This window comes from Pipistrellus kuhlii, unplaced genomic scaffold (assembly GCF_014108245.1).
Source record: "Pipistrellus kuhlii isolate mPipKuh1 unplaced genomic scaffold, mPipKuh1.p scaffold_m20_p_32, whole genome shotgun sequence".
NCBI classification, from domain to species: domain Eukaryota; kingdom Metazoa; phylum Chordata; class Mammalia; order Chiroptera; family Vespertilionidae; genus Pipistrellus; species Pipistrellus kuhlii.
The window spans coordinates 5,002,233-5,029,232 of NW_023425532.1; the positions used below are offsets into that span (position 1 = coordinate 5,002,233).

At 42.7% G+C, this 27,000-nt stretch overlaps 1 protein-coding gene across 3 annotated transcripts in view; it reads left to right on the forward strand.

Moving 5' to 3' along the window:
• Window positions 1–27,000, forward strand: part of MED14 (mediator complex subunit 14) — a 58,189-nt gene that overhangs the window by 22,254 nt on the left and 8,935 nt on the right. For 2 of the 3 annotated variants that reach the window (XM_036460502.2, XM_036460504.2), the window contains 15 exons: window positions 424–549; window positions 2,346–2,424; window positions 5,013–5,172; window positions 6,680–6,874; window positions 7,253–7,387; window positions 10,007–10,083; window positions 14,075–14,235; window positions 14,322–14,468; window positions 15,724–15,815; window positions 16,757–16,909; window positions 17,165–17,434; window positions 19,301–19,438; window positions 21,767–21,878; window positions 24,665–24,796; window positions 26,510–26,692. In XM_036460502.2, the coding sequence (XP_036316395.1) occupies window positions 424–549; window positions 2,346–2,424; window positions 5,013–5,172; window positions 6,680–6,874; window positions 7,253–7,387; window positions 10,007–10,083; window positions 14,075–14,235; window positions 14,322–14,468; window positions 15,724–15,815; window positions 16,757–16,909; window positions 17,165–17,434; window positions 19,301–19,438; window positions 21,767–21,878; window positions 24,665–24,796; window positions 26,510–26,692 (2,160 nt within the window). The remainder of the gene's footprint in view (window positions 1–423; window positions 550–2,345; window positions 2,425–5,012; window positions 5,173–6,679; window positions 6,875–7,252; window positions 7,388–10,006; window positions 10,084–14,074; window positions 14,236–14,321; window positions 14,469–15,723; window positions 15,816–16,756; window positions 16,910–17,164; window positions 17,435–19,300; window positions 19,439–21,766; window positions 21,879–24,664; window positions 24,797–26,509; window positions 26,693–27,000) is intronic. The other variant, XM_036460503.2, reaches the window with a different exon arrangement.

Below are 27,000 nucleotides of genomic sequence, written 5' to 3' on the forward strand. Positions count from 1 at the left end.
TTTAAAGAAGAGAAACTATGCCGTAGATGAAACTTCTTTGATTTACCAAACAACTGATTTGCTTTGCACTATATAAAAGAAAATCCTTAAAAATTAACTTATTGGTCATTCATAGTGAAAGTAAAACTAGGACCCAGCTCACTGATGGGGTTAAATTCCCCCTGGCTATTTTAATGCTTTTTAAGGCCCTCTGGGACTTCTTTGCTATAATATTTGAGTTGGGCATATTTGTTTTACTCCACTTTGAAGATCACATTCTTCCTTTTGAGCGCCTAATTGCCTTCATGCATCCTAATTTTGCAAAAATCATGTTTTTCTTCTGTCAGGATTGTTTAATAGTTGACTTGTTTCTAGTCTCTGAGATATATACATATATTTTTAAATGCTCAGATAGAAATATAATTTTTAATTCTAACTGTTCAGCTTCCATAGAGACTGCACTTCCAGCTCTTGTTGTTCCCATCTTGGAGCCCTGTGGTAATTCGGAGTGTCTACACATTTTTGTGGATTTGCATTCTGGAATGTTCCAATTGATGCTTTATGGACTTGGTAAGTTAGTAAATGCTGTAGTCATTCAATGTAAGGAAAACTACTTTTAACAAAAGCAGAATCAAAAATTTCTGCCACTAGATATTGAGAAGAGCGGATGAGCAGTGAAGAGAGGAGTAGATATGAAAAGAATAATTGGCTGACATCTGTTCCTTGGGGCCCATTTTAGCTCCACTTTGGATTTTCTTGTACCAGAAGTTAAACTTCCCAATATGAACTACATTCACGTTGCTTCTCTTACATAAAAGTCATAATGTTGATGGCTGATGTGGTTCAGATGTAATGATTTTACCACTAATAGTTGGGAGACATGAAGATGGCCACGAGGGATTCTCGTGTCATTCATGGCTGTAAACATCTAAGATAAGTTGAGGTACAGGATCCTGGAGGAAAGGTTTTTTTCTGGCTTAAATACAGTAGAAATTAAAGTTTGATTTCTTACATGTTCTGTTACTGAGCTGGCGTTCTAAAATGGTAAACTACTAGGAACTTAGTGCTGTTGTATTGCCAATGGAACATTGCTCTTGAGCATATTAGCCCTTTGCCATTTGAAATGAACATTAAGCTACACAGATTGCTGAAAATAAAAGCTTTTCTAGTTCTGTTGTATGGCTATAAAGGTAGCTTTTTCTACCAGCTGCTGGTGGAGTACTGGCCGCATTACTTTGAATGACATCACATGTGTGATGGCTGAATGACAAGTGACACATTTATGAATTACCTTCCAACTATGGCTCCAAACCAACCAGGCAATTGTTGTTTGCTCTTAAAAACTTTACTTAACTGTTTTGTTGATTATTAACACAGTAATACTCATCAGTAAAAACCTAAACGTGTAAAAATGAGAGAAGTAAACAATAGTTTCTCTTGGCAGTCATTGTTATTTTAGTGTATCTGCTTATCTTACTTCTCTCAGGCTGCCATAACAAAGAGCAGAGCGAGCGGCTTGCGCACAGAATGCGTTTCCTCCCAGTGCTGGAGGTCAGAAGTCTGAGAGCAGGTGGCCAGACGGCTGAGTTATAGTCAGGGCTCTCTTCCTGGCCTTCTCACTTGTTCTCACGTGGCAGGAAGAGGGAGAGAGCAAGCTCCCTGGCCTTTCTTATAAGGGCACTAACCCCACCAGGAAGCCCCCAACCTTAATCTGAGCCTAGTTTTTTCCTGAAGGCCCTGCCTCTGCTATCACCGGCAGGTAGGGGAATACAGTTCAGTCCATAGCAGTGTTTTTTTCTTTTTTTTGTATTTTTTTTCTTTAGTTGAAATCATTTTATATTTAGCTTTTTGCTCAACATTCTATTATTAGCATTATCTAGTGTCGTTAAAAATTCTAAGTGACATTTAGTATGCTAATCTTCAGCCAGCAGCTCTTGTTTATGCCAGAGACCATTTGTGTTTAATAAGTATTAAAATGGAATTTTATAGTTTTTATATAAATTTTAAAGTTCTTCGTCTAGTAATATTAAGAGCTTTCAATATAGATAAGTTAAAAATATCAATTGACTTAAGAATTTTGGGAATTAAAATATAGGCAAAGAATTAATTCATGTATTTGTTACTTATTCTTATTGCAAGTATACATTTGCTATTAATTAGTTGTCTTAACTATAACTCTCCCTAAATGTTAAAGAGGAAAAACAGATTAGGTTAATTTATGCCTAATGATGCATTTAGTTTAGATTTTTTTCTAACTCCAAAGTAACACTCCTTTCTGCCTAAAACAATAATTTCATTTAAGTTTTGGGCTATCTAGATATTTTGTGTCTTGTACAAGTAATTAATTATAATGCTTTATTTTGTAGATCAGGCCACTTTGGATGACATGGAGAAGTCTGTAAATGATGATATGAAACGGATTGTTCCTTGGGTTCAACAACTTAAGTAAGCTTAATTATTTAGCTCAATACTAAAAATGGAAACTTTTTTCCCCCCAATATATTTTTATTGATTTTTTACAGAGAGGAAGGGAGAGAGAGAGCTAGAAACATCGATGAGAGAGAGTCATCAATCAGCTGCCTCTTGCACACCTCCTAGCAGGGATATGCCCGCAACCAAGGTACATGCCCTTGACTGGAATCGAACCCGGGACCTCTCAGTCCCCAAGCCAATGCTCTATCCATTGAGCCAAACCGGTTTCGGCTAAAAATGGAAACTTTTAAAAAATATATTTTTATTGATTTCAAAGAGGAAAGGAGAGAGAGAAATATCAGTGATGAGAGAATCATGGATCGGCTGCCTCCTGCACGCCCTACACTGAGGATCAAACCCAAGACCTGGGCACGTGCCCTTGTCTGAAATCAAACCCTGGACCCTTCATTCCACAGGCTGATGCTACCCACTGAGCCAAACTGGCTAGGGCAAAATGGATACATTTTCCCCATCATTGCTTTTTTTAAATATATTTTTAACCCTGATCGGTGGATAGAGTGTCGGCCTGCGGACTGAGGGGTCGTGGGTTCGATTCCAGTCAAGGGCATGTACCTTGGTTGTGGGCACATCTCCAGTGGGGAGTGTGCAGGAGGCAGCTGATCGATGTTTCTCATTGATGTTTTTAACTCTCTATCCCTTTCCGTTTCTCTCTAAAAAAATCAATAAAATATATAAAAAATATTTTTATTGATTTCAGAGAAGAAGGGTGAGGGAGAGAGGGATAAAAACACCAATGATAAGTGTGAATCATGGATCAGTTGCCTCCTGCGCACCCCTCCACTGCAGATGAAGCCTGCAGTCCAGGCCTGTGCCCTGACCAGAAATCTAACCGTGACCTCCTGGTTCTTAGGTGGATGCTCAACCACTGAGCATGCCGGCCGGGCTCCATTATTGCTCTTGGTCAGTCCTTAATGTTTATGACATGAAGCTTGAACACCTTTTAGTACTAAATGGTCAAATCTAAATTCTCTTGGAATAGGTCCAGGATGGCAGTGCTTCGTATTAAATTCCCCTCTAGAGCAAACGGAGGTATGAAGGGCATGGCGTTCAACTTGCGTTCTTGCCACTTTTTCTCTTGCACAAGCACGCAGCACGGGAATTTTATTGGAGCTCGTATCTCTGCAATAGTGTCTTATTTGTTCTTATCCAGGATATGCATCTACCAGCTGACACTTCCAAAATAATCATTCCTACTTCTCTGATACTATCGTTCAATTTGTCTCAAAATCCTTTGAATGCTTCATGCTGTGAAACTAAATAAAATGGAAAACTGAGCTAGAGATAATCCTTGAAGGTTTCATTAGCACTCTAGTTCACACAGGTATCATTATAGCAACTCTAGCAAACTCTCTTAAAATTAGTAAATCAACAAAAATTCCAAGAGAGAAATATAAATTTTAGAGATCAAGGCTAGAGCTGGCAAATGGAGAAGGGGCGGATCTATTGCTTTTGTGATCTTCTAGCCTACCTCTTCCCCTTTGGAAGTTTTAGGTGGTAAAAATTCAAACATTTTGATATCAAGTCATTTTTCTCATTAACGGGACATGATTTTAAATGCCAATAGAGAGATGAACCTTTTTTTTTTTTTTTTTACATGAGCCTTTTGAACGGCTGTTTAGTTTGTATGTGAAAAATGATAGTCATTACTCTAGATAACAATTTCTAAACTTTTTGTGGTTTAGCATCATTTTTTGTACATTTTAGCTAAACAAGCAAGGTTTAAATACTTAAATGCTTCATAATTCACATTTTGCATAACTTAAGGTTATCTGGCAGTTACAGCCTGCCGAAATATAACTAAAACCAGATAGCTAAACCCCAAAAGCCTTAAACTCACATATGTGATTATAGGAAAGGTCCCCTGGTCCGGCCAGGTGCCTTAGCTGGTTGGAGCACCATCCCGGTCACCAAAAGATGGCAGGTTTGATTCGGCTTAGGGCACATACCTAGGTTGTGGGTTCGAACCCTGATTGGGGTGCATACGGGAGGCACCTGATCTATGTCTCTTTTCCTACCTTCCCCTCTCTTCCTTCTTCCCTTCCTCCGGCTAAAATCAATAAAAACAGGCTCAGATGATGATTTAAAAAAAAAAAAAAAAATCCTCTGGTTGTCAGTTATACTGTTTCTCAAATGATCTTTGATGAATAACCAGTTCGTCACTAATTTATCATGGAACATTAATTTTTTTGAAATAACCATTGAAGTATAATTTGCTTATCATAAAATTCACCCTTTTTAAGTGTGCAATTCAATGACTTGTAGTAAATTTACTGAGTTTACAACCATAGCCACAATCCAGTTTTAGAACATTTTTTATCACCTCCAAAAGGTGCTCATTCACAGTTCATTCCCATTCCCAGCCTCGGCCTCAGGCAAGTCTGAGCCTACTTTTCATTTCTGCAGATTGTCCTTTTCTGGACATTTCAAACAAATGCAGTCATAAAGTATGTGATCGTTTCTGACTGGCTTCTTTCACTCAGCATAACGTTAATCAGAAAATTGTATGATTTTATGATGTGGATTACCTTTTTTAAATTAAGGTTTTGGCTTGGACAACAGCGTTGCAAACAATCTATAAAGCATCTGCCTACAATAAGCACTGAAACATTGCAGCTGTCCAATTACTCAACTCATCCTATTGGAAAACTTTCTAAAAATAAGCTGTTCATTAAACTCACTCGCCTTCCGCAGTACTACATTGTAAGTATGCAAAGGGGGTTTTGGGTGGTGCAGTTCAGTGGTTCTGTCAGTGTCTTCAATGATATATTGTTTAAGTTCATTTGCAAATGTATTTTATTGGGTAACTGACTTTTGTATAGTGATTCTAAACCCAGGAGGGAGGAAGAAGGGTAGGGTTGGGGGAGAGAGGAAAATTCTAAGAAATTTTATAATGTGCAGGCAGGCTAGGGGAATATAAGATATATCCCCATTTCTCACCCATTCTGATATGGGATGGTATCTTACTGCAGTCTTAATTTGCGCTGCCCTCATGACTGATGATGTTCAATATCTTTTCATATGCTTATTTGCCATCTGTAGATCTTCCTTGGTGAAGTGTCCATTTTACTTTTAATTCTTCCATTTCCTCGGGAGTATCAGTGTGATGCTTAGGTGTTGGCCAATTTCCTGAAAAGAATATCTGGGGAGGGAGAGGAGAGGTAGGTGAGAGATAAGAAAGTGCTGGTCAAGAGCTTTGCCTAAGGGCATTTCTTTCTCTCACTAAAGTATTGAGGAGACTTTGCTTAAATTTCAGGTAGACCTTGAAAATGGTAAGTACTGAGGGTTAGAACAAGTGGTCTCTAGAGCCAAACTTCTGGGATCAGAGTGTGAATCCGTCGCTTCATAGCTCTGAGACCTTGGGCAAGTAACCTAACTCTAGTGCCTCAGTTTCCTTATCAGGAAAAGGAAGATAATTTTATTTCCCAGAGTTATTAGGTTTACCCCTTTGCACAGCTGTCCCCTCTCAGGGGACATCGATATTCTAGCATATCACTCGGATGTCCCCTCTCAGGGGGGACATTGCAGTTTATTAGTGATTACGGGGAATTGAGTTAATTCAACGCACGTGTCCGCTGCAAAGTAGCATCGAGTAGCTGGTAGCCAATGTCCAGAATGGTTCGGAGTGCATATGTTAGCACCTGTCAAGTAGTTAGGACAGTGCATGGCGTATAGCAAGCTCCCTGTCATCTGGGTGATACTGTTATCATTATCCTCACAGTGGCTACATTTTGCTGTTGAAAAGACGGGGTTCATTTTTATATTCTTCCAAGTATGAGAGAGTTGTCCTTTTTTTCTGCCATAATAGTGGAATTCTTAGGAAGTTATAATGGTGAAGGGAGACAGCAGGGCAAATTGAAATAGGTAACATTGTAGAAAATCTAGCAGAGCTGCTGATCTTAAGCATAACTTTTCCCCCCCAATTTATAAGCTAAGGCAGGAATATCAAGAACATCTAATGAAAATAGTCTGCATGCCCCATTTGCTATAGTTTAAGGTTTTTACTATTGTTCTTTAGTCTAATCAATTTTTTAGAAAATTATCGATTTACTGGGTAGGAATGCTTTTTTTGGACATTGCAATTAATTAGTCTTGTTTAAAGAAAAAATACATCATTAGATTTACAATTCTAAGCCCTACTTGATATCGGGAGGAACATATCCAACCCCTATTATTTTCTGAGTTTCATTTCTTATGTGGGCCCTTTTAGGTTGTAGAGATGCTGGAGGTTCCCAATAAACCCACGCAGCTGTCGTACAAGTACTACTTCCTGTCCGTGAGCGCAGGGGAGCGTGAGGACGGCCCTGTCATGGCCCTCCTGCTGCAGCAGTTCAAGGACAACATCCAGGAATTGATTTTCCGGACAAAACCCGGGAAACCGCCCAGAACCGGCACCAAGCGCAAGGTATGCTGACATGTGCAGATAAGCACAGCGTTTGTGGGCATTAACTTTATTGTAGTCTTAGCATGTTTTTAATATGGGAAGGAATTAGATCGTTTTTAAAAGATGAGGCAGCAATAAGATTTAAGTCATAGTTGTCTACATTTTCTTGGAAATGCTTCTCTTTTAATTAATAATTAACTATACACCATTTTCCACAAGAGAACTGGTTAAATACACAATATTTACTGCTACATTTCGTGTGTTTAGGCCAGTATTTGTCCAATAAATATTTGCTGAATGAGTAAGATTTGTACTTAACCTTGAGCTTTATCGTACTTTTAACTGCCTTAACTAATTGTGTCACACACACTTTTTTTCTGTTTCTTACTTATATTCTAGCTGTCTGATGACACGTGTCCACTAGAACCTAAGAAAACCAAACGTTCAGGAGAAATGTGTGCCTTCAATAAAATCCTAGCTCACTTTGTCGCTGTGTGTGATACAAACATGCCATTTGTAGGACTTCGGTTGGAGGTAATTTTGTAACAGTTTTGGATACTCTGAATGAAGTGATTTTTCAAATGCTTTGCTAAAGCCACGTGGATTCCTTTAGGAGAATCAGAACGATTGTCAGTCTTGTTCGTCTCAGGAGGAGTGGGGTTGAAATCATCCACGTAAAACAACTCACATTATTTCATCTCTCTCATCCGAAACTGTGTGCCCTCCGCTCTTTGTGGAAGTGGAAAGCAAATTCTTGTCAGTTTTAAAACAAAAGGACAGCTTTTGAGAGCTAACATCTCGTATACCTCTCCGTGGCAGCTTTATTTAACTCTGTTAGACATGGCCAGTGGATAAAGGGGTGGCTTATTTTGAGTGGATGAAACTATATGTATTGCTTACACAGTAACAAAATGGGTTCTTTTCTGAGAAGCAGGTCAGAAAGAATCTTAAACTGAATTTACTTTTGTCACATGGAAGAGGCGTAGACTTGCGCAATATTCGTGTTTTTCAAGAATACACAGTTGTATCATCCAGCATGACCCCCAAATGCGAAAGTAAAAGGGAGGGAGCAGACAGAATCTGCTTTCCATCAAGGGCTTTAGACAAGGACAGCACCCCTTAAATCCTCGATTATTTCGCTCTAGTTGAAGTTTTGTGTTGTTTTTTTTTGTAAGACTCCTTCCCTCTGGGAATTACTGTGAAGGAAGGAAGAGATCTGGAAGTGCGGAAATGGAGTGTTTCCGGTGCCCTGATGATGACAGTCTCAGGAAGACTTTCAGAAAACACTCCTGTGCTTTAGAGCAGGGGTTGGCAAGCTTCTTTTGGAAAGGGCCAGATAGTTAATAGTTAGGCGTGTGGGTCAGATGGTCCCCTACCACAGCTTCTCAATCTGTTGTGAAGTGTCAACCAGCCACGTTGGTACTTTAACAAATGAGCACGGCTGTCGTCAAGTAACACTTATAAGAACAGGCAGTGGGCTGCCTTTGGCCCCGAGCTGTTCTGCGCTGAGCCCCGCCTTATAGAGCTGTGGGATCTCAAGGTGGGCATCAGCTGTGGCATCGTGAAGAGCATCAGAAGCCCTGATAAATGCCAGCCCAGAACAGGCACCTACAATAGATCCTCCTGTCCTCGGTGTTGCAGCTGCTAGAGCTGAGAGCTTGAGGGATATTTTCTGGGCTCTGGCCACAGCTCCCAGACTGTACAGACCGCGCCCAGGCCTCCCGTCTGCTTGGCTGTGTTCTGGGCCTTTCTCACTGCTTTGAGGCTGAGTGTGTGAGTCAGGCAGTGCTACCTTTGCAGGGGGAAGGGAGGGTGCATGGTGTCCAGGGGCAGAGTAATGCAATTGTTTCCTCTTTTCCTGCCTGGTATCCCCCCCCCTCACCCCCAATCACAGAAATGTGTCTTTGTAGTGCCCACATGGACTAGCACCGATAGACCCATGTCCTCTCTGTCCCCTTCTCTGCACTCCCATATGTGTTACACACATGAGACATGTGAGCTCTTGTCATCTCAATCAACCTCTTAAAACCTTGCCTACTTTCCTTCTCTCAACGAAAAAGACACATTAAAGACAAGCAAGCACATTTTCTGCTTAAAGCAATATGAATAACGAAACCTAATCTTACCTGGGCTCTTTATTTATGGGATCCATGACGTGAATAAAGGCAACATTTTTTGAGCCCTTCACCCTACGATTCCTTTTGAATCTACACCCCTACTGCCTGTTTGGCCAGGGCTGCTTTTTCTAAACCTTTGCCCTTCCCCGGTCAGATCCTTAGGGCTGCCTTAAAGCCTTTCTGGACCCAGGTCCACGGGAATAGAAGCCGGGGCCCTCTGCCAAAGGCAGACCTTCCTTTGGTGGGTCAGGTGACGTTCCGGCACACCTCCGTAAGCTGGAGTGCCATGGAGAGTCTCAGGCACCCCCGCATCATCTTTATACCGCCCTCTCCCAGCCCTCCCACTGGGAGCTCTCCTTCCCGGGCTCTACAGGAAATGGTTAAAAATCAAAATGTGCCCTGACCGCTTTGGCTCAGTGGATAGAGCATCGGCCTGTGGACTGAAAGGTCCCAGGTTCGATTCTGGTCAAGGGCATGTACCTTGGTTGCAGGCACATCCCAGTAGGAGGTGTGCAGGAGGCAGCTGATCAGTGTTTCTCGCTCATCAATGTTTCTAACTCTCTATCCCTCTCCCTTCTTCTCTGTAAAAAAGCAATAAAATGTATTTTTAAAAAAATCAAAATGTATTCCAGAAAGGTTCTGAACTAAAAAAATAATTGTCTGTGATTAGACGTGAGATCTGACTATCATTGAAACAGTGTTTCAAACGAATATAATTGAATTACATTGGTAAACCAATCTTATTTTACAATTGAATCATTTGGAGCCACCAGAACAGGTTATGGGTTGCTTCTGGTTCCCACGAAAATGGGATCAGTCTCCCAAATTTTGAAGGTTTATCACCCAGGGAGGTATTTTTTAACCAGAAGCTCTGGGTCACCTTTGAATTTCTCTGGACTTTAGTTCCCAGAAAACCAAACGATGCGCACAGTGCTCTGCCTCATATGGCGCAGCTTTGAGAAAGCGCTGCCCTAGGAAAGAGGATTTAGAGAAGGTCCAGCCGGTGGGCTGATCTAACTGTGCCTTTCTCCTCTAGCTGTCCAATCTGGAGATTCCCCACCAAGGAGTGCAGATGGAAGGCGATGGCTTCAGCCATGCGATCCGCTTATTGAAGTAAGTCCCTGTCGTGTGTGTCGCTGGGTGCCACCCGTGGCAGCCCCCCGGCCGGAGCCGCTCCTGTCCCCTCAGGGCTCAGCACAAAGCAGTCAGAAGTGTGGGTGCCACGGAGTTCTGCAGAGAATTGCTAAGACCTGGGGGAGGATTCTCTTTCCCCTGCCGAGTGCCAGTCTATTGGTATTTTAGGTTTTCTTTCCTCTGCTTTGCTTTGCTTCATTCAGCGGATGCTTCTTGAGTGACTCTGTCAGGCTTGCTTTCTGATGGAGCCTTCAGGATGCTGGGTGGGGGGCGGGGGTCACACAGCAGAGGGATCTGGGCTAGTTCGGAAGTCAGGAAAGCACCAGCTGTGCTCTGACCGAGGGAGAGGTGAGAATTAGAGGAAGGAGGGCAAGGGGAGAAAAGGGCGGTCCTCGCCAGAGGGGGTGACTGCTTTTGTGAAGGCTTGGAGGCAAGAGAGCTCAGCACATTGGCGCGGGGAGAGCATGGCAGGAGTGGGAGAGGTCAGCAGGGCGGGTGCAGGTTTGTGGGGTTTTGAAAGTGTCCTTAAGGAATTCAGACTTGATCCTACGGGCAGTAAGAAGCCACCAAATGATTTGAAACAAAATGACATCATTAAATAAGTGTTTTTGAATGATGGGTGGGTGTGGTGTTTGATGGGTGCGTGTGGTGTGCAACTGATGGGTGAGTGTGGTGTTTGACTGATGGGTGGGTGTGGTGTTTGAGTGATGGGTGAATGTGGTGTTTGGATGGGGAGTGTGGTGTTTGGATGGGGAGTGTGGTGTTTGGGTGATGGGGAGTGTGGTGTTTTCTGAGATGAGGGGCACTGGAGGTGTGTGTTTGAGGGGCTTTCCTAGGTCTGATGTCCCTGGACAGCCCTTTGGGCAGGCAGGGATGTCTCAGGCTCAGAAGACAGGTCTGGGCAGCACAGGCAGATGAGTCAGGATCTCCAGTGGTGCAATCGGTTAGCGCGGTGCTTCTCAGTCATTACCAAGGTGACAGTAATTGAGCTGATATCGTAGATTAGATCGCCAGGAGAGAGGGTGCAGAGGGACATGGGCAGGGGGCTTGGCTTGCTTCTAAACACAGGGCAAGGGGCCAAAGGAAGCCTAAAAGGAAAGCTAATGTATTGTTTGTGCTCCAGAAGGCGACCAGGATGGACTTCCAAAGGTAGCATGCCATTTAAGAGAGAGAGAGAGAGAGACACTTCTATTGACTTTTGTTTTAGAGAGAGGAAGGGAGAGAGAGAGAGAAAAACTGACTATTTGCCTCCCTTAAATAAACCGATGGGAGATCAAACCCACAACCTGGGCATGTGCCCTGACTGGGAATGAATCGGAGACCCTTCGGTGCGTGGGACCACACTCAACCAACCGAGCAACACTGGCCAGGGCAAGGGATCCACCTTTTTCGTGCAGAAAACATTTTCTTTTTTCTGATGATGTTTAATAATATAAATCATATAAGCAGTTTTACTGATTGAGCTCCTGTCTGCGAAGACCTGGCAGCTCTGCGGCCTGAGCCAGCAGGGCTTTCGGTGTGGGACTTGGGAGTCAGTCTTGCAGCGGGAGAAGGGAAGGGTAGCAGGCGGCACGCACACCACCTGCGTGTCCCGGTGTCTGCTCCAGAGGAAGCGTTGAACTGGCGTAGCTTCCCCTCCTGGCTGTCACAATGCCATCTCTACGAAGAGTGGTTTTCCGGAGCGGGAGAGCCAGCCTTACAATGGCCATCAATGGGCAATGTACTCTTCCTTTAATTACATTCGGTTTGGAATTACTTAGGCTTCAGATGCAGGGTATTTCTTTCTTTTCACTCTTCTTGGCAACTGCAGATGAGTAGGTGATGTTAACTTTTGTGTTCTACTTTCTTAGTTACTTACATTTTCATACTTTGCAAGAGTTTTAAAATATCTTATGCTCAGCATTTTTATGAAAGCAATTTCAGTCCCCTTTTGAGAACTCATAATCCTCCTGCCTAAGAAGGTAGTTTACTTTTATTCTCTCTGCTACATTTATAACCTTAAAAGCAAGTAAATATTGTCCAAGTTGCTTAGGGTAAGCCAATTATATATTTATGTCACAGATGAAGAACGTGACATGGAATATGTTTTCAAGGTTGTATTGGTCCTGAGACCGTAAATTGGAAGGAGTCTTAGTCTAACTTAGTTCTTATTGAAAATGTGCTGGCTCCTGTGTGTTCATCTCCTAACCAGATGGTTTCATGAAATACCTATTTTATCTGATTGGTTGCTTTATAACTCTTATGGGTAGGGGCAGGCATATGTGTGCCCGGCTGGAGTGGCTCAGTTGGTTGAGCATCATCCTGTGCACCGAAAGGTTGCCGGTTTGGTTCTCAGTCCAGGCATACACCTGGGTTGCAGGTTTCATCCCCAGTTGGGGCGCTTACAGAAGGCAGCTAATTGATGTTCTTTTATTCCCTCCCTCTCTCCCTCCCTCCCTTCCTCCCTCCCTCCTTATAAGCATGTCTTTGGGTGAGGATTAAAGAAAAACATACATGCAGTGTATGTGATTCCTATAATAACTACCCCAAATAAAAATCTTCCTGGTAGTAATAAAAGGTCTCTAGTATGAAAGATTCAATTTTGAAAGACTTAAAAAGCTGTACATTTAAGAAGCGTTGTAATGAATTTTTAATTGAGAAAATTTCAGTACTATGTTAATTTTATGCAACCTTATAGATTTCTTCCCCCTACAGAGTTTATTTTTTACCATATGCAATTTCCGTCTCTTGTTTGCTCTCTGAAGTTGTTTATTCTAGGGCCAGTGGTCTCAACCCCAGGGTACTCTGCCCTCTAGATATTTGGCAATGTTTGGAGATATTTTTGGTTATCATTAACTTAAAAGAGGGGATAGGGTGCTCCTGGCATCTGGGAGGGAGAGACCAGGGCTGCATTGGATGGCCCTCCACAGCAGAGTCCAGCCCAACATGTCAGTATTGCCAACACTGAAAATCCCTGTTCTGGGAGTTACATTCTGAACAAGAGTCCGTTTCCAGTTAGAGTTGTTGTTGGTTTCCTTAGTTATTGATAATCATACCAAGCCTGAGAATTGATCCACCTCCCTATGAGTTACAGGATAATGTAGGCAGGGTTAAAGAATATATTATCTTATTGTTTCATCCATTACTGAAAACAGCTAAACTGTTGTACCTCTCAGTGTATTATGACAAATAAGAGAGTCATACAATTGCAAGAAAATGGACAGGTAGGTGTGGTAAGATAACTAAATTAATACATTCCTCTTGTATATGTGATACATGTGAATGATAATATGTGTGCTAACTGAATTCATACATTTAAAGCTCATCGTAGTGCATGTCACTCTACAGAGGAGGCAAAAGGGACAATAATGAACCTGGAATTCTGTCATGGCAGTCAGTGACGAAGATTTGTTTGACTGCAAGGGGGTTAACCTCTGTGAATACCTGCTGTATCAGCCACCATAGCACTTTATATGTCTTAAAAATCACGGACCATGAGGGAGTTATTTGTCTCCATTTTGTAGTTGGAAACTGAAATCCAAGGGTTTAAATGCGACTGAGTCAGAATTCAAATGCAGTCCCTGATCCCGTCGCCCCGTACTTCCCACTGTGTCATCCTGCCTTCCAAAGTGACTTCACCAGCATTTTGTTCCCCTTAGTTTTTCCTTGAGGATGGTCTAATAGATTTTGTAGAAAGTCAATATCCTTGATTTTTCATTCTCAGGAATTATGGTCTTTTCTAATAACAAGATTAAGGATGAAAGCAAACAGCATTTTGTTAAGATGAGAGCTAACCTGTGTTGAAATGAATGGAAATGAGTTAAATGCTATTAATTGCCTAGAATTGCTATGAGTTGCCTCCTTCCTTTACAGAAGGTGCCAAGTAGGGACTTTGAACTGAAGCTCCAATGTAAATGCTCTCCTGTCATTGTAGCGATTGTGCTTTTGTCTTTCTGTGTGGGAAGCGCTTCATGTGCTGTCTCCTCCCCAGAATCCCCCCCTGTAAGGGTGTAAGTGAGGAAACCCAGAAGGCGCTGGACCGCTGTCTCCTCGATTGCACTTTCCGATTGCAAGGAAGAAATAACCGCACGTGGGTGGCAGAGTTAGTGTTTGCAAATTGTCCGCTTAATGGCACTTCTACCAGGGAACAAGGTGAGATGTTTTACACACTTTGTCTTTGGATATTTCTGGGCCTTTTTTCATACTGATTGCCATTAATTTCTCTCTCAATCCTGTAGGACCATCCCGGCATGTTTATCTAACATATGAAAACCTGTTGTCTGAACCCGTTGGTGGCAGGAAAGTGGTGGAAATGTTCCTTAATGACTGGAACAGCATTGCACGATTATATGAGTGTGTGTTGGAATTCGCACGTTCTCTACCAGGTACGTGTGATAATCTTTTTTTTTTTTTTAACTAAAGAAAACATGCACTACTGAAAAAAAAAAAATGCAAAAGAATATCTAATGAGAAATAAGTTTCCCTTTTAACTTAGGCTTCAGTTTCCTTCTCTCAGAGACAACCACTGTTAATTATGTCTCCAGAAATTTTTGCACGTGGGTATACCTGTGTACTAGAGGCCCGGTGCACACGGGTGGGAGGGATCCCTCAGGCCAGCCTGCACCCTCTTCAGTCCAGGACACCTCGGGGGGTGTCTAACTGCCAGTTTAGGCCTGATCCCGCAGTCAGACAACCCTCTTGCAATGTTGGACTGCTGGCTTTTAACCGCTCACCTGCCTGCTTGCCTACTTGCTCGCCCCTAACCACTCTACCTGCCAGCCTGACTGCCCCTAACCTCTCTGCCTCCCTAATCACCCCTAACCCCTCTGCCTGCCTGGTGCCCTTAACCCCTGTGCCTGCTGGCCCTGATTGCCCCTAACTGCTTTCTCCTGCCAGCCTGATCACCCTCAACCATTCTGCCTGCCTGCCTGATCACCCCTAACCGCTCTTCCCTGCTGGCCTGATTGCCCCTAACTGCCTCTACCTGCTGGCCTGATCGTCCCTAACCATTCTCCCCTGCCAGCCTGATCACCCCTAACCACTCTCCCCTGCTGGCCTGATCGTCCCTAACTGCCTCTGCCTTAGCCCCCGCAACCGTGGCTTTGTCCAGAAGGGTGTCTGAAAGACGTCTGGTCTATCCGGTCTAATTAGCATATTACCCTTTTATTAGTATAGGTTATAATAATAGTTAATACTTAGAGAGTTTACTATGTATTGTACAACGTAATAAACAGTTTCCTTGTATTAATTCCTCATAATCAGTCACTCTATGAGGTGGGTAAGTTATTCATTTTTACAATTGAAGAAAAATCACAGAGACTTACGAAACTTGTTGATGGTCACCTACTAGTAAATGGCAGAGCTGGAATTGAAGCCTCTGACCACTATGCTATTGCTTCAGTATATCTCCACCCCTGCCCAGGCCCCCTGGTGTAGAAATGGAAATGGAAGGACACTTACTTTCTATTTATGCTGTTGCTTTCTTTTTCTTTTTTCTTTTTCTTTTTTTTACTAAATTACACATTTTAGACACCTTTTGATCAAGGAATATAATAGTGCCAAAATACCCTCCTTTTCAAATATATATTTTTCATTTTGCATGTGTAATCTTAATCTCCTTTTTGTTTCCTTTCTATTTAGACATACCTGCTCATCTAAATATTTTCTCAGAAGTTCGTGTTTATAATTATCGAAAACTTATCTTATGTTACGGAACCACCAAAGGAAGCTCAGTAAGTGTATGAATTAATTAAAACTGAAGTTCCTCTCATCAATCTTGTAAAAAGCAAGAATTCAAAAATTTATGAAAACTGCCTTGAAATAATTGGGGGCTCAAGTAAAAATTAGGGATAAATGGTAAAATTTAAATATTTTGTTGACATAAATATAGTGTACTATAATGTTTAACTCTTTTAAATTGGAAACAAAAATTATACCCTCTTTGATGGGTATATAATCTTGAGTTTTTGACACAATAATGTACTTTTAGTTTTTGCATTTTATTCTTAACTGATTTCAAATTTGCTTAGCAATGTGATTACTGTGATGAAGTTCACATAGGAGTTGGAACAATATGGTATGTCTACTTTTGGTCATGTGATAATGAACATTGTTTGATCTTATCTTGCTTTTTAAGGTATTCCCCATAATTCATAGTTTTTGCTATGGGTTTTTTGTTTTGTTTTGTTTTGTTTTCTACTTCACATGTAAAGCCCTAGAAATTTAATATGAAAATTCAGCCAGCTGGCTTCTTTCTGCACTCTCCACATCAAGTAATATCAGAAATTAGTTGAGTGTTTAAAAATCTGTTAACGAAGCCATCTGTGTTGGGGGTGGCTTCCTTTGCGTTATGATTGTTTGCACCTACAGGGAGACTCTCCTTCAGCTCAAGGAAAAGTGAACATTAGAAACACCATTGGTAATTTTTAAGTAACAAAATGTTTTCTTTAGCGCCCTCTGTTTCATTTAGAAGTGGGCTCTCTAATGCACGCTCAGCAAATGCACTAGACTTTAGTACCAGCACGTCTGGGATTTAGAGAGTCCAGTCTTAGGAGTTGCTTTCAGGAAAGAGCTAATTCAGATCTTTGGAATTTTGCCTTACTGTTGAAACATTTTTTCGACTACTTGAATCTTTTACTCTCTGTGTCTGAAATCTGTATTCTCTTTGCTTTAGATTAGTATCCAGTGGAATTCGATACATCAGAAATTCCACATTTCTTTGGGAACTGTTGGTCCAAACTCAGGTTGCAGTAACTGTCACAATACCATTCTCCATCAGCTTCAAGAAATGTTCAACAAAACACCAAATGTGGTTCAGTTACTACAGGTAATTGAGTTTATTTTCTCTCTAAAAATAAGATTCGGTTAGTACTAGTGACGAGGGTGGTCGTCTGTGTCTTTCATATCTTGCACTTTTCTTGGAGAATTTTCTTTGATTCAAAGTGGACAGAGCGATCTAGGAAAAGTTTTCTGCAATGTGTCAGAAGGACATCGTCTCATTTATGATGGTTCCACATTGAAAATTCTGAGGTTCTGTCATTGTACAGAAGCCGGCTGCTCTCACTGTGTTTGCTCCTCGTAGGTACTGTTTGATACTCAGGCTCCGTTAAACGCCATCAACAAACTCCCCACTGTGCCCATGTTGGGCTTGACCCAGAGAACCAACACTGCCTACCAGTGCTTCTCCATCCTGCCGCAGTCATCCACCCACATCAGACTGGCCTTCAGGAACATGTACTGCATTGACATCTACTGCCGGAGCCGGGGCGTGGTGGCCATACGGGATGGTGCCTATAGTCTCTTTGACAATAGCAAGTTAGTTGAAGGATTTTATCCTGCACCAGGACTAAAGGTAACGGACTAAGTGATACAGCATGAATAAACATAAACGTGATCTCAGACAATTCATTCGAGGGGGAAATCATGGGGAAAAGCAACAAATTCCTGTCTAAATTTTATAAGTAGTCGTGTTAATACATTATTTCTGCCACTTGACTCGGAAAGAGCTAGAAGCTCTCCTAAAGGGTTGTGCCTGTGTATGAGGTGAGAAAATGTCTTTCCCTTTGTTTCCCTACTCTGCTGAGCAAGGTGGAAGATACTGAAGAGAGTCCTGTTTGCTACTTCATCCTGCCTATTGAGTAGATTTGCTATGCCGATAGAACTATGGTGCTTTTTTAAAATGTTGGGCCCTGGGCCCTGGGCCCTAATCCGTGGAGATCCTGATGTAACAGCTCAATTGCTTATCATGTAGAGTCGAGTAGTTCCAAATGACTTGTTTTGAAAATTAGTTCCCTGCAACCCTCTCTTGCCATTTTCCCGTTATGCTTTCAACTCTTATATAGTTGGTTCTCTTGGTATTTATAGTTTATCTCTAACTAGGTGCTTACATTGCTGTTTGTTGACTGCTTAGTTGAGGGCATTATCTGATTGTCACAATGAAAGATGAGGATTTAATTCTTTTTTAATGCTTTCTATGTGCTCCTTCCTCGTTCCAGGCTGCTGCGCACAAACACCTTCTTCCTTTCCTCCTATGCTTACACTAGGGGTGTCGAACTCAATCAGAGAAGGGGCCAAAATCTAAAATCCAGCCTAAATCGCGGGCCGAATGGTTTACTGAACAGTCATAAACTGTCATTGTGATGGAAACGCAGCGGAGTGCAGTGATGACAGCGCAGTGCGGGCCACATTGCAAGGCCTGGCGGGACGGATTTGGCCCGCGGGCCTTGTGTTTGACACATGTGGCTTACACTGTGGCCAGATAGCAGTTTTGATTGGGTGACTTTTCCCCTTCATCCTCATTTGCAGAGATATCTGGTGCTGCCAGTTCCTCCATGTGTTGCGGATCTAGATGGAAATAGCTTCGCCTCTTGGCTTCCCCCACTGCTTGCTTCGCATACAGCTCCCTCACGTTGTGGTTACCACTCAGCCATCTGCTCTGCAGCCTCAGAGTTTATTGCTATTTTTTTTTTCCCTTTCTTTTTTTGTTGTGAGTTATTGTTTTAAAAAATGTTTATAAGCGTTTCATATGCATTATTGGGAGAAGATGAAATGTGTTGTGATTGTCATCTTTAATTAGGAATTAGACTATGTACTTTCAAATGCTTTTGAGTGATTCTGATAATCTCATGACTTATATTTTTAAAGACTGGGAAGATGAAGAGTATTACAAGAAAGAAAAGCTATGCTTGACACAAATTCTGGTAGCCTTTGGTGACATATCTTATAAACAAGGCTGTCCCATTCTTGATGATTCAAGATTAAGTCACTAGATAAGAAAGAGAAAAGATGGCTTAGTTTCTTTATTCAGTTTTCCTCTCATTTTCTAGCTTAAGTGAAAACTCTCACTAAGTAGTAAATTTTCCAACATATAACTTGTGATCCTCTCCCTCCCCCATTTTTGCTTCAGAAATTAATAAGAAAATATTTTGGCCTATTGTTAAGAAGTGCCAGGGTGTAATTCTTTGTTCTACTCTTTGCACTGTGCTTCTTAAACCTTGATGTTGATTTTGTGGCGGCCATTAACAGTTTTCCTCAGTATCCCTCCTTCAAGATTATCAATATGTCTTTCAGGTTGTCCTAGTGATAGTGATCATGTGTTACATTTCTATTTCAGAAATAGACATGGTATGTTTATTTCTGCTAAAATATTAGCAATACTCTAAAATACCATACTAAAGTTAGGGAAAATAATGTAAGTTTTACCTGTTTCTATCCATAGACCTTCCTGAATATGTTTGTTGACAGCAATCAGGATGCGCGGAGAAGATCTGTAAATGAGGACGATAATCCGCCTTCTCCCATAGGAGGAGACATGATGGATTCTCTAATCTCCCAACTGCCGCCACCTCAGCAACAGGTAAGGTGTTGCTGAAATCCCACATGGCATCACATTCGTTTAATTTAACAAGTTCTACAGGTGTCTGGGCTTCTTTTAAGATTTTTTACTTATTTTTAGAGAGGGAAAGGCAAAGGGGGAGAGAAAGAGAGAACATTTGTGTAAGAGGGAAAAGTTGATCAGCCGCCTCCTGCACTTTCCCTACTGGGGACTGAGCCCGAAACCTGGGTGTGTGCCCTGACTGGGAATTGAACTGGCAGCCTTTCAGTGCACCGGACAAAGCCCAACTCACTGAGCCACACTGGCTCACTTGTCTTTCTTCTTGAAAGACAAGGAGATGGTTCCCAGATGCCCAGGAAGTGCATATGGAAAAATAGTGACAGTGACGAGGAGGAGGAGGAGGAGGGTTCCAGCGATGGGAAGGGAGTGGTACCAGAAGCGGCATTAACCGCAGGCTTGTGCACTCAGTGATGGCAGGTGATGACCCGTGTAATCACCACAGAGTTCATCCAAATGGCTAGTAAGCACAGGACAGGTATTCAACGTCATGTGGCATCACAGAAATACAAATCAGAAGCGCAGTGAGGTAATGCTCCATGGCCACAATAGGGCTTTAGCCGGGACCGGTTTGGCTCAATGGATAGAGCATCGGCTTGGGGACTGAAAGGTCCCGGGTTTGATTCCGGTCAAGGGCATGTACCTTGGTTGCGGGCATATCCCCAGTGGGGGGGGTGCAAGAGGCAGCTGATCGATGACTCTCTCTCATCGATGTTTCTAACTCTCTCTCTCCCTTCCTCTCTGTATAAAATCAATAAAATATATTGGGGGAAAAAAATAGAGGCTTTAGAAGGAAAATGATAATCCTTGCCAGCATTTGGTGTTAGGAGCAACTGAAACTCACTTATTCCTGGAGGCCTTGAGAAAGGTACAACTAGCTTGCCGTGGGGTTTAGCAGCATTCCAGAGAGCTAAAGCTGAACATTGTGTAACATATGGCTTAACGATTCTACTCTTAGGTGCATATGCAACAGAAATGCATCAAAAAGCCCTCACCTGTTTGGCTCAGTGGATAGAGCGTCAGCCTGCGGACTTAAGCGTCCTAGGTTTGATTCTGATCAAGGGCGTGTACCTTGGTTGTGGACACATACCCAGTAGGGGGTATTCAGGAGGCAGAAGATCAATGTGTAAGAGGGAAAAGTTGATCAGCCGCTTCCTGCACTTCCCCCACTGGGAGCTGAGCCCGAAACCTGGGAATGTGCCTGACTGGGAATCGAACTGGCAGCCTTTCAGAAGCCCAACTAACTGAGCCACACTGTTATGTTTCTAACTCTATCCCTCTCTCATCAATGTTTCTAACTCTATCCCTCTCCCTTCCTCTTTGTAAAAAATCAAAATATTCTTTAAAAATGCATCAGGAAAACACAAGAACATTTTTAGTAACATTATTTATCAAAAAAATTGTAAACAACTCAAATATCTAGCAGCAGTAGCATGAGTAGATAAATTGGGGTATATTTATACAATGGAACACTTTATAGAAATGAGAAAGCAAATTATTGTTTCATGCAGCTACATGATGCATTTCACTGACAGAGTTGAACAAAAGAAGCCAGATGCCATGTATAGAATGAGTACATTCAGTATGTATATGAAATGCAAAACCAAACTGGAGTAATAGAAGTCGAAATAGTGCTTACCTTGGGAAGTGATAAAGACAAGGTGTACAAGGGAGGCCTCGGGTTCTGGTCCTCTTCAGTACTGGGATCTGTGTGGTAGCACGCTTGTAAAAATCCGTCCAACTTAGGGGGGTGGGGATTGGAAACGGGGGGTTGAGGACAAATTTGTGATACCTTAATAAAGAAATTTTAAAAAATAATAGATTGTAGACATTGAAAAAAAATCCATCCAACTGTACTTTTAAGATTTGTGCACTTTACTATATGTGATTTGTTCCTCAATTTTTACAAAAACAGAGCAGAAAGGATTGCATTGTTTTCATTACTGGAGATGAAGGCAAAGGTAAGTAGAGGTCAGGCTGAACTACCATATTTCATTGACTCCAAACTCCACCAAAGGAAAGAAGCGTTATTTTTTTCTGTACTGCCAGTTAAACTAGGACAGAGAAAAGGAGAGAAAACAATCTTGAGGAATTTAAGCAATGGCATCGCAAGATCAGGAATGCAGATGCTGCTTTTTTGAAAGTCAGGCAGTTTTTGAAAACCTATGTTATTGATGTGCATTTTGTACATTTTCTTGAAGTGTGAAATGGTATTACCGGCACTATTGGAGAAAGCCATACACTCATGCTATGGTTGGCCATTTGACAAACATTTCAATTTCTTCTTTTCAGCCATTTCCCAAGCAGCCAGGATCATCAGGCGCTTATCCTCTTACTTCACCTCCTACATCTTACCATAGCACAGTTAGTCCGTCTCCCTCTATGATGCACACACAGTCTCCAGGTAAGGCAGTACTTACTTTCTTGTCCTGTCACCTTTAAATCGAAAGTACGCGCGCTCTTGCACACACAGAAGCACTGTGCATGTAGCCTCGGACTTCAGAGAGAGCTTCCTTTCTAGTCTGTGGCTACGTGTCTGCCATTCATTCATGGCGGCAGGGTTGTGAAATCCACGTTGATGATTCAAAGCACTGTAAAATGCTTGAAATGAATGTTGGTGTTATCACCCGGAGCCAGGCTCATAGCACAACTCCAAGAAGTGCTAATCTAATCGCATGATCTATGTCAGAATTCTGTTGGCAAACCAGCCTGTGGGCCAGGTCCTGCCCTCCACCTGTGCTGTGGGTAGTTTCGCTGGAATGCAGCCACACCGTTCCTGTGGTGTCCCAGGCCGCTTTCCCACCACGGCGAGCGGCCCTCCCAGAAGGTTTGCCAAGCCCTGGGACTGTGGATGGTCCCCGCCCCTCGGAGGTAGGCAGTGCCCAGCCTGCTTGTCCAAGCAAAGTGGCTCTGCGGGCACCCCCAGGAAGGATGCGGTGAAATCACTTGAGGAGGCCAAAGTTTGACTGGTGACCTAACAGTTCATTGGTGTCACTGGAGCTCTGTGCCAAATGCCACATGGTGCTGAGGACTGACGGGGGGCCTGGGACCAGTCCTGCTCGGGAGCTTACCACTGTGCAAGGAAGACAGGCGTCAGACTTCTGGGGCACGTGATCGCCTGTCCGCCCATCCGAGCTGTCTGGGCCGCAGATGAAGACATGGAAGTGGTTGTCATGTCACTGAAGCCCAAGTGTGTGGGTGAGCTTAGCCTGAGAAGGAGCAGCCAAGAGAACAAGAAGGAAGACAGGCGACACGGCATGGAACCCAAGGAGGGTTTTAAAAAAATATCTATGTTTATTGGTTTCAGAGAGGACTGGAGAGAGAGAGAGAGAGAGAGAGAGAGAGAGAGAGAGAGAGAGAGAGAGAGAGAGGGAGGGGGAAAGAATCATTGACAGGCTGTCTCCTATACGCCCCCTAATGGGAATCGAGCCCACTACCCAGGCATATGCCCTTGGCCAGAATCGAACCTGGGACCCTTCAGTCCGCAGGCAAACGCTCTATCCACTGAGCAAACCCGGCTAGGGCAGGAGAGTGTTTTTCTAGGATAGAGTTGAGACTGGTTTTGCATATAAGGTAGGAGAAATGATTATTTTGAAATAACGATAATAGCAGACAGGAATAGATAGTACTTAGTCTGTGCCAAGCCCCATTCTAAGCACCTTACCCTGTAATCACTGTCCAGGTCACACAGTTAAATAAGTAAAATAACAGAGGTTAAGCAAGTTGATCAACATATCTGTTGAAAGTAAGGCATTGCGCCAGGTATTATAGGACATGGACATGTGAAATTCTCTTACACAGACGTAGAGAATTTGAAACTTGATGATATTGAGGATAGTTATGTAAAGTAGCAGGTATTTTAGTGTTGCATTTATTCATAGTTTTGGTAGCCATAGTCCCCCTTGGTAATTCTAAGTTAAAACTAATCCTGTAGCTAAATACCATCTTTAAGCTCATGTCTCCCGTTTTCTCGTATCTCCTATCTAGGCTCACCCTGGAATTCAAGTCCTGTATTTCCAGCTGTCTATTCAACATTTCCATTTAGCTGTCTAGTCAACATCTGAAACTCACCAACCACCCCTCCTACCCACCCCAAATTGCTCCTCCCACAAGCTCCCCTCTCAGGAAATGGCAGCCCCTTCCTTCCTGCTGCTTGGACCAAAGCTGTTAGAGCCATGTTGGAGTCCTCTTCCTCTCACCCCCACATTCAGCCAGTTACCGAATGCAGCCAGCTCTGTCTTTAGAATTCACCCAGAATCTAACCACTTCTCACCATGGCAGCCTGTGCCCTCGCCCAGGTCAGTAGCCACCTCTCATCTGGAGGACCGCACTGACCGGTTGCGCTGGCCTTGGCCCTGCCCTATAGTCTGTTTTTCACACGGCAGCCAGACGGATCCTTCTGGAACAGAAGTTAGTTCAGGACTCCTCAGCTGCAGACTGCAGTGGCTTCCAGTTCATTCAGGGTACACCCTGAGTCCTTTGAGTGGCCTACAAGTCCCAGCGTGATTTAGGACCACCCCTGCCTCTCTGACTCCATATCCCATCCCCCCGCCCCCCCACGCTGTTCCAGCACACTGGCCTCTTCCCTGTTATTTATAACTGGCTGCCTTTAAATCCTTTGCACCAGATGTTTGCTGGAATATCTCAAGCCCTGTACACCTCATGCCTTTCCTTCACTTCCTTTGTTCTCGGCTCACAGTCTTCTCTGGTGGCTTTACGTAAAGACAGCACCCACCTCACCACTGCTCAGTATCGCCCCTTCCCTCGCCCTGTGTTTCTCCATAGCTCTCACCACTCCCTGCCTGACCTATATCTGTAGTCTTTCACATTCTACTAGCATATAAGTTTCATGACAACAGGAATTTTTATATCTTGCTAACTGCTAATCCCCAATGCGTACCACACACAGTGCTAGGCATGAAATTGACGTTCAGGCCTGGTTGGTGAATGAGTGGATGGTGACTAAAGAGTACATTGGATTCTTTTTTTAATATTAGCCAATGTAAGAGCTGGAATTTGGGCCTCTCTCTTTTTTTTTTCTTTCCATAATGAAAGTTCTAGTTTTCCTTTGCGCTACTTCAGGGAGCTTTACTACTTACTTCTTTAGTCTATAGAGTCTTAACTTGGGGTCCTTGGGCAGGACATCCTATGTGTCCTGCAAGATCATCTATAATTATTTTCATTTATTAGGAAATCTGCATGCTGCCAGCTCCCCCAGTGGGGCTTTGAGAGCCCCGTCACCAGCGTCATTTGTTCCAACTCCTCCCCCCTCCTCGCATGGACTCTCTATAGGACCAGGGGCCAGCTTTGCTAGTCCACATGGTGAGTCCGTACCTGGAAACCGCCGGAGCACGAGAGTTTGCCGTGGAAGTAGTTTTTGTTCCATAAATTATTTTCTTTTTGCAAAACGAGCGCTTGTTTATGGGGGAAATAGCAAAAGAAAATAAATTTTTCCTAGCCACACCATGCAGAGACCTACCAGTTTTGTCTGCTTTGGACTCTCTCCCTCTCCCTTCCGGTCACACGCCCCTGCTTGCCTGCCTGCTCGAGTCTCTTGCTTGCTCTCTACCCATCCATCTTCTTGTCTCCCGCCTCAAACATATCCCCCACACACACCCCAAAATTGGGACCCTCCCCTTTATGTTATGCTGAGACAACTTTTTTCACTAATTAATTCAGAAGTCCTATTTCAGATTGGTTCAAATCCATAAAGAATAGAAGAAGTAGCCAGTGAGTGTTTCCTTTGTTCCACGAGCCACCTAGTTCCTCCTCCCACGGGCATTTAGCTGGTGTCATTCATTTCCTCTTGTTCTCGCAGAGATGTTTTATGCATACACAAGCAAATTCGGGTTATATGCACATGGCAGGCAGCACAGTTCCTTACTTTTTTCACTTAATATGTCATGACTACCATTCCTCAGATTTGACAGCTGTGTAGCACTGGAGATTTTTTTACTCTTTACTATTAATATTTGTGGCAACATTTCTGGCAGTAAGAACTCTACATTGTCATACTAAATGGCTTCATAGTATTCCCTTATCTGGGCATACCATATTTAACTGCTCTCCTACTATGTTATGTTTAGAATGTTTCCATTTTCTCACAAGTAAAAGTGGTGTCGTGTCTGCTCGCATGATTATTTTCTTAGGTAAGTTCCTAGAAGTGGAATTGCTGCCTCAAAGGGTTTGAGAAATTCTAAAGCTTTTAAAACATATTACCAATTTCCTCTAGTATCATACTAGAATGTCTGTTTTCCTGCATCATTGCCAACACAGGGTATTACGGTTTTTTAAAACCTTGGTTATTTAGATAGGTAAAAAATGGTACCTTATTGCTTAATGTGTGCTGCTTATTTTATGTGTGCCTGCTTATATGCTTTTCCTGTGTTCTTATGTTAGTTTTTGTCACTCCGTAAGACTTCTAAGTGAGGACCATTTGTTCTCTGATAGTTGGTAGAAGTATTTTTTTTCAGTTTGTCATTTGGTTCCAAAGTGGTGTAACCCTGCAGGGTGAATTGAAATACCAAATTGTCCAGGAAGTCGCTGCTTTCAAAACATTATTCTTTGGTTCATTTCTTAGTCCACGTCACCTTTACTAAATAAAGAAAATGGAAAATTTCCCTCTCCTCAGCCTCCTCTGAGTAGAATGAAAACGTAATCTGTCAGGGTTAGTTTGAAAATGTAAAATTTCTTTCCTTAAGGGAGCTTTGAGATTTTTTTGCTTAATTTTTTCAAACCTATCGAAGATTGTTCTGTGCTATAAATTGTTATATATTCTACATCTTGAAGTTCACATGAAGGTAAATTTTATTCTTTCTCCGTCTTTTTATCTAATTTTTATTTCATTAAAAAGTACATGAACCACACAAAATATTCAGATGTGCCGTGTTAAGAAGCATCATGCTTCAGTGAAACACTATCCTGAAAGAGAAAATAAAATGATCATCATGTAAAGCACAAGCACCTAAATGCTGTCCGGTGCTTTTCAGATGTTAAAATGCAGACTTTGCAAACCATTTATTTACTTGTCTCCAGGAGCCCTGGACCCCAGTTCTCCTTACACTATGGTGTCACCAAGTGGGCGAGCAGGGAACTGGCCAGGCTCTCCTCAAGTGTCTGGCCCCTCACCAGCAACACGGTTACCTGGGATATCACCAGCCAACCCATCACTACACTCTCCAGTTCCAGACGCTTCTCATTCCCCTCGAGCTGGGACAAGTGAGTGCAATCAACACGGTTATGTCTGCTTTCAGTGTAACCAACCAGTGGCCTGTTTTATTCCTCCCTCACATTTGAAGATCGCGACCTGCTTGTTGAAAGGGTTACTTAATAGCTTCAGCCCTTGTCCATTTAGTATAAACTGGTGGTAATACTAGTTCATTGCCCAAGTCAGACATAACAAGAAAGGGAACTGTCTCTTCCAGAAGTTTTTTGAGTTGAGACCCCAGTGCCTCTGTTATGACTGCTACGCTAGCTACAATACTAGACCTTAAAAAGATCCTAAAGGCATCTGACAAGATTATGCA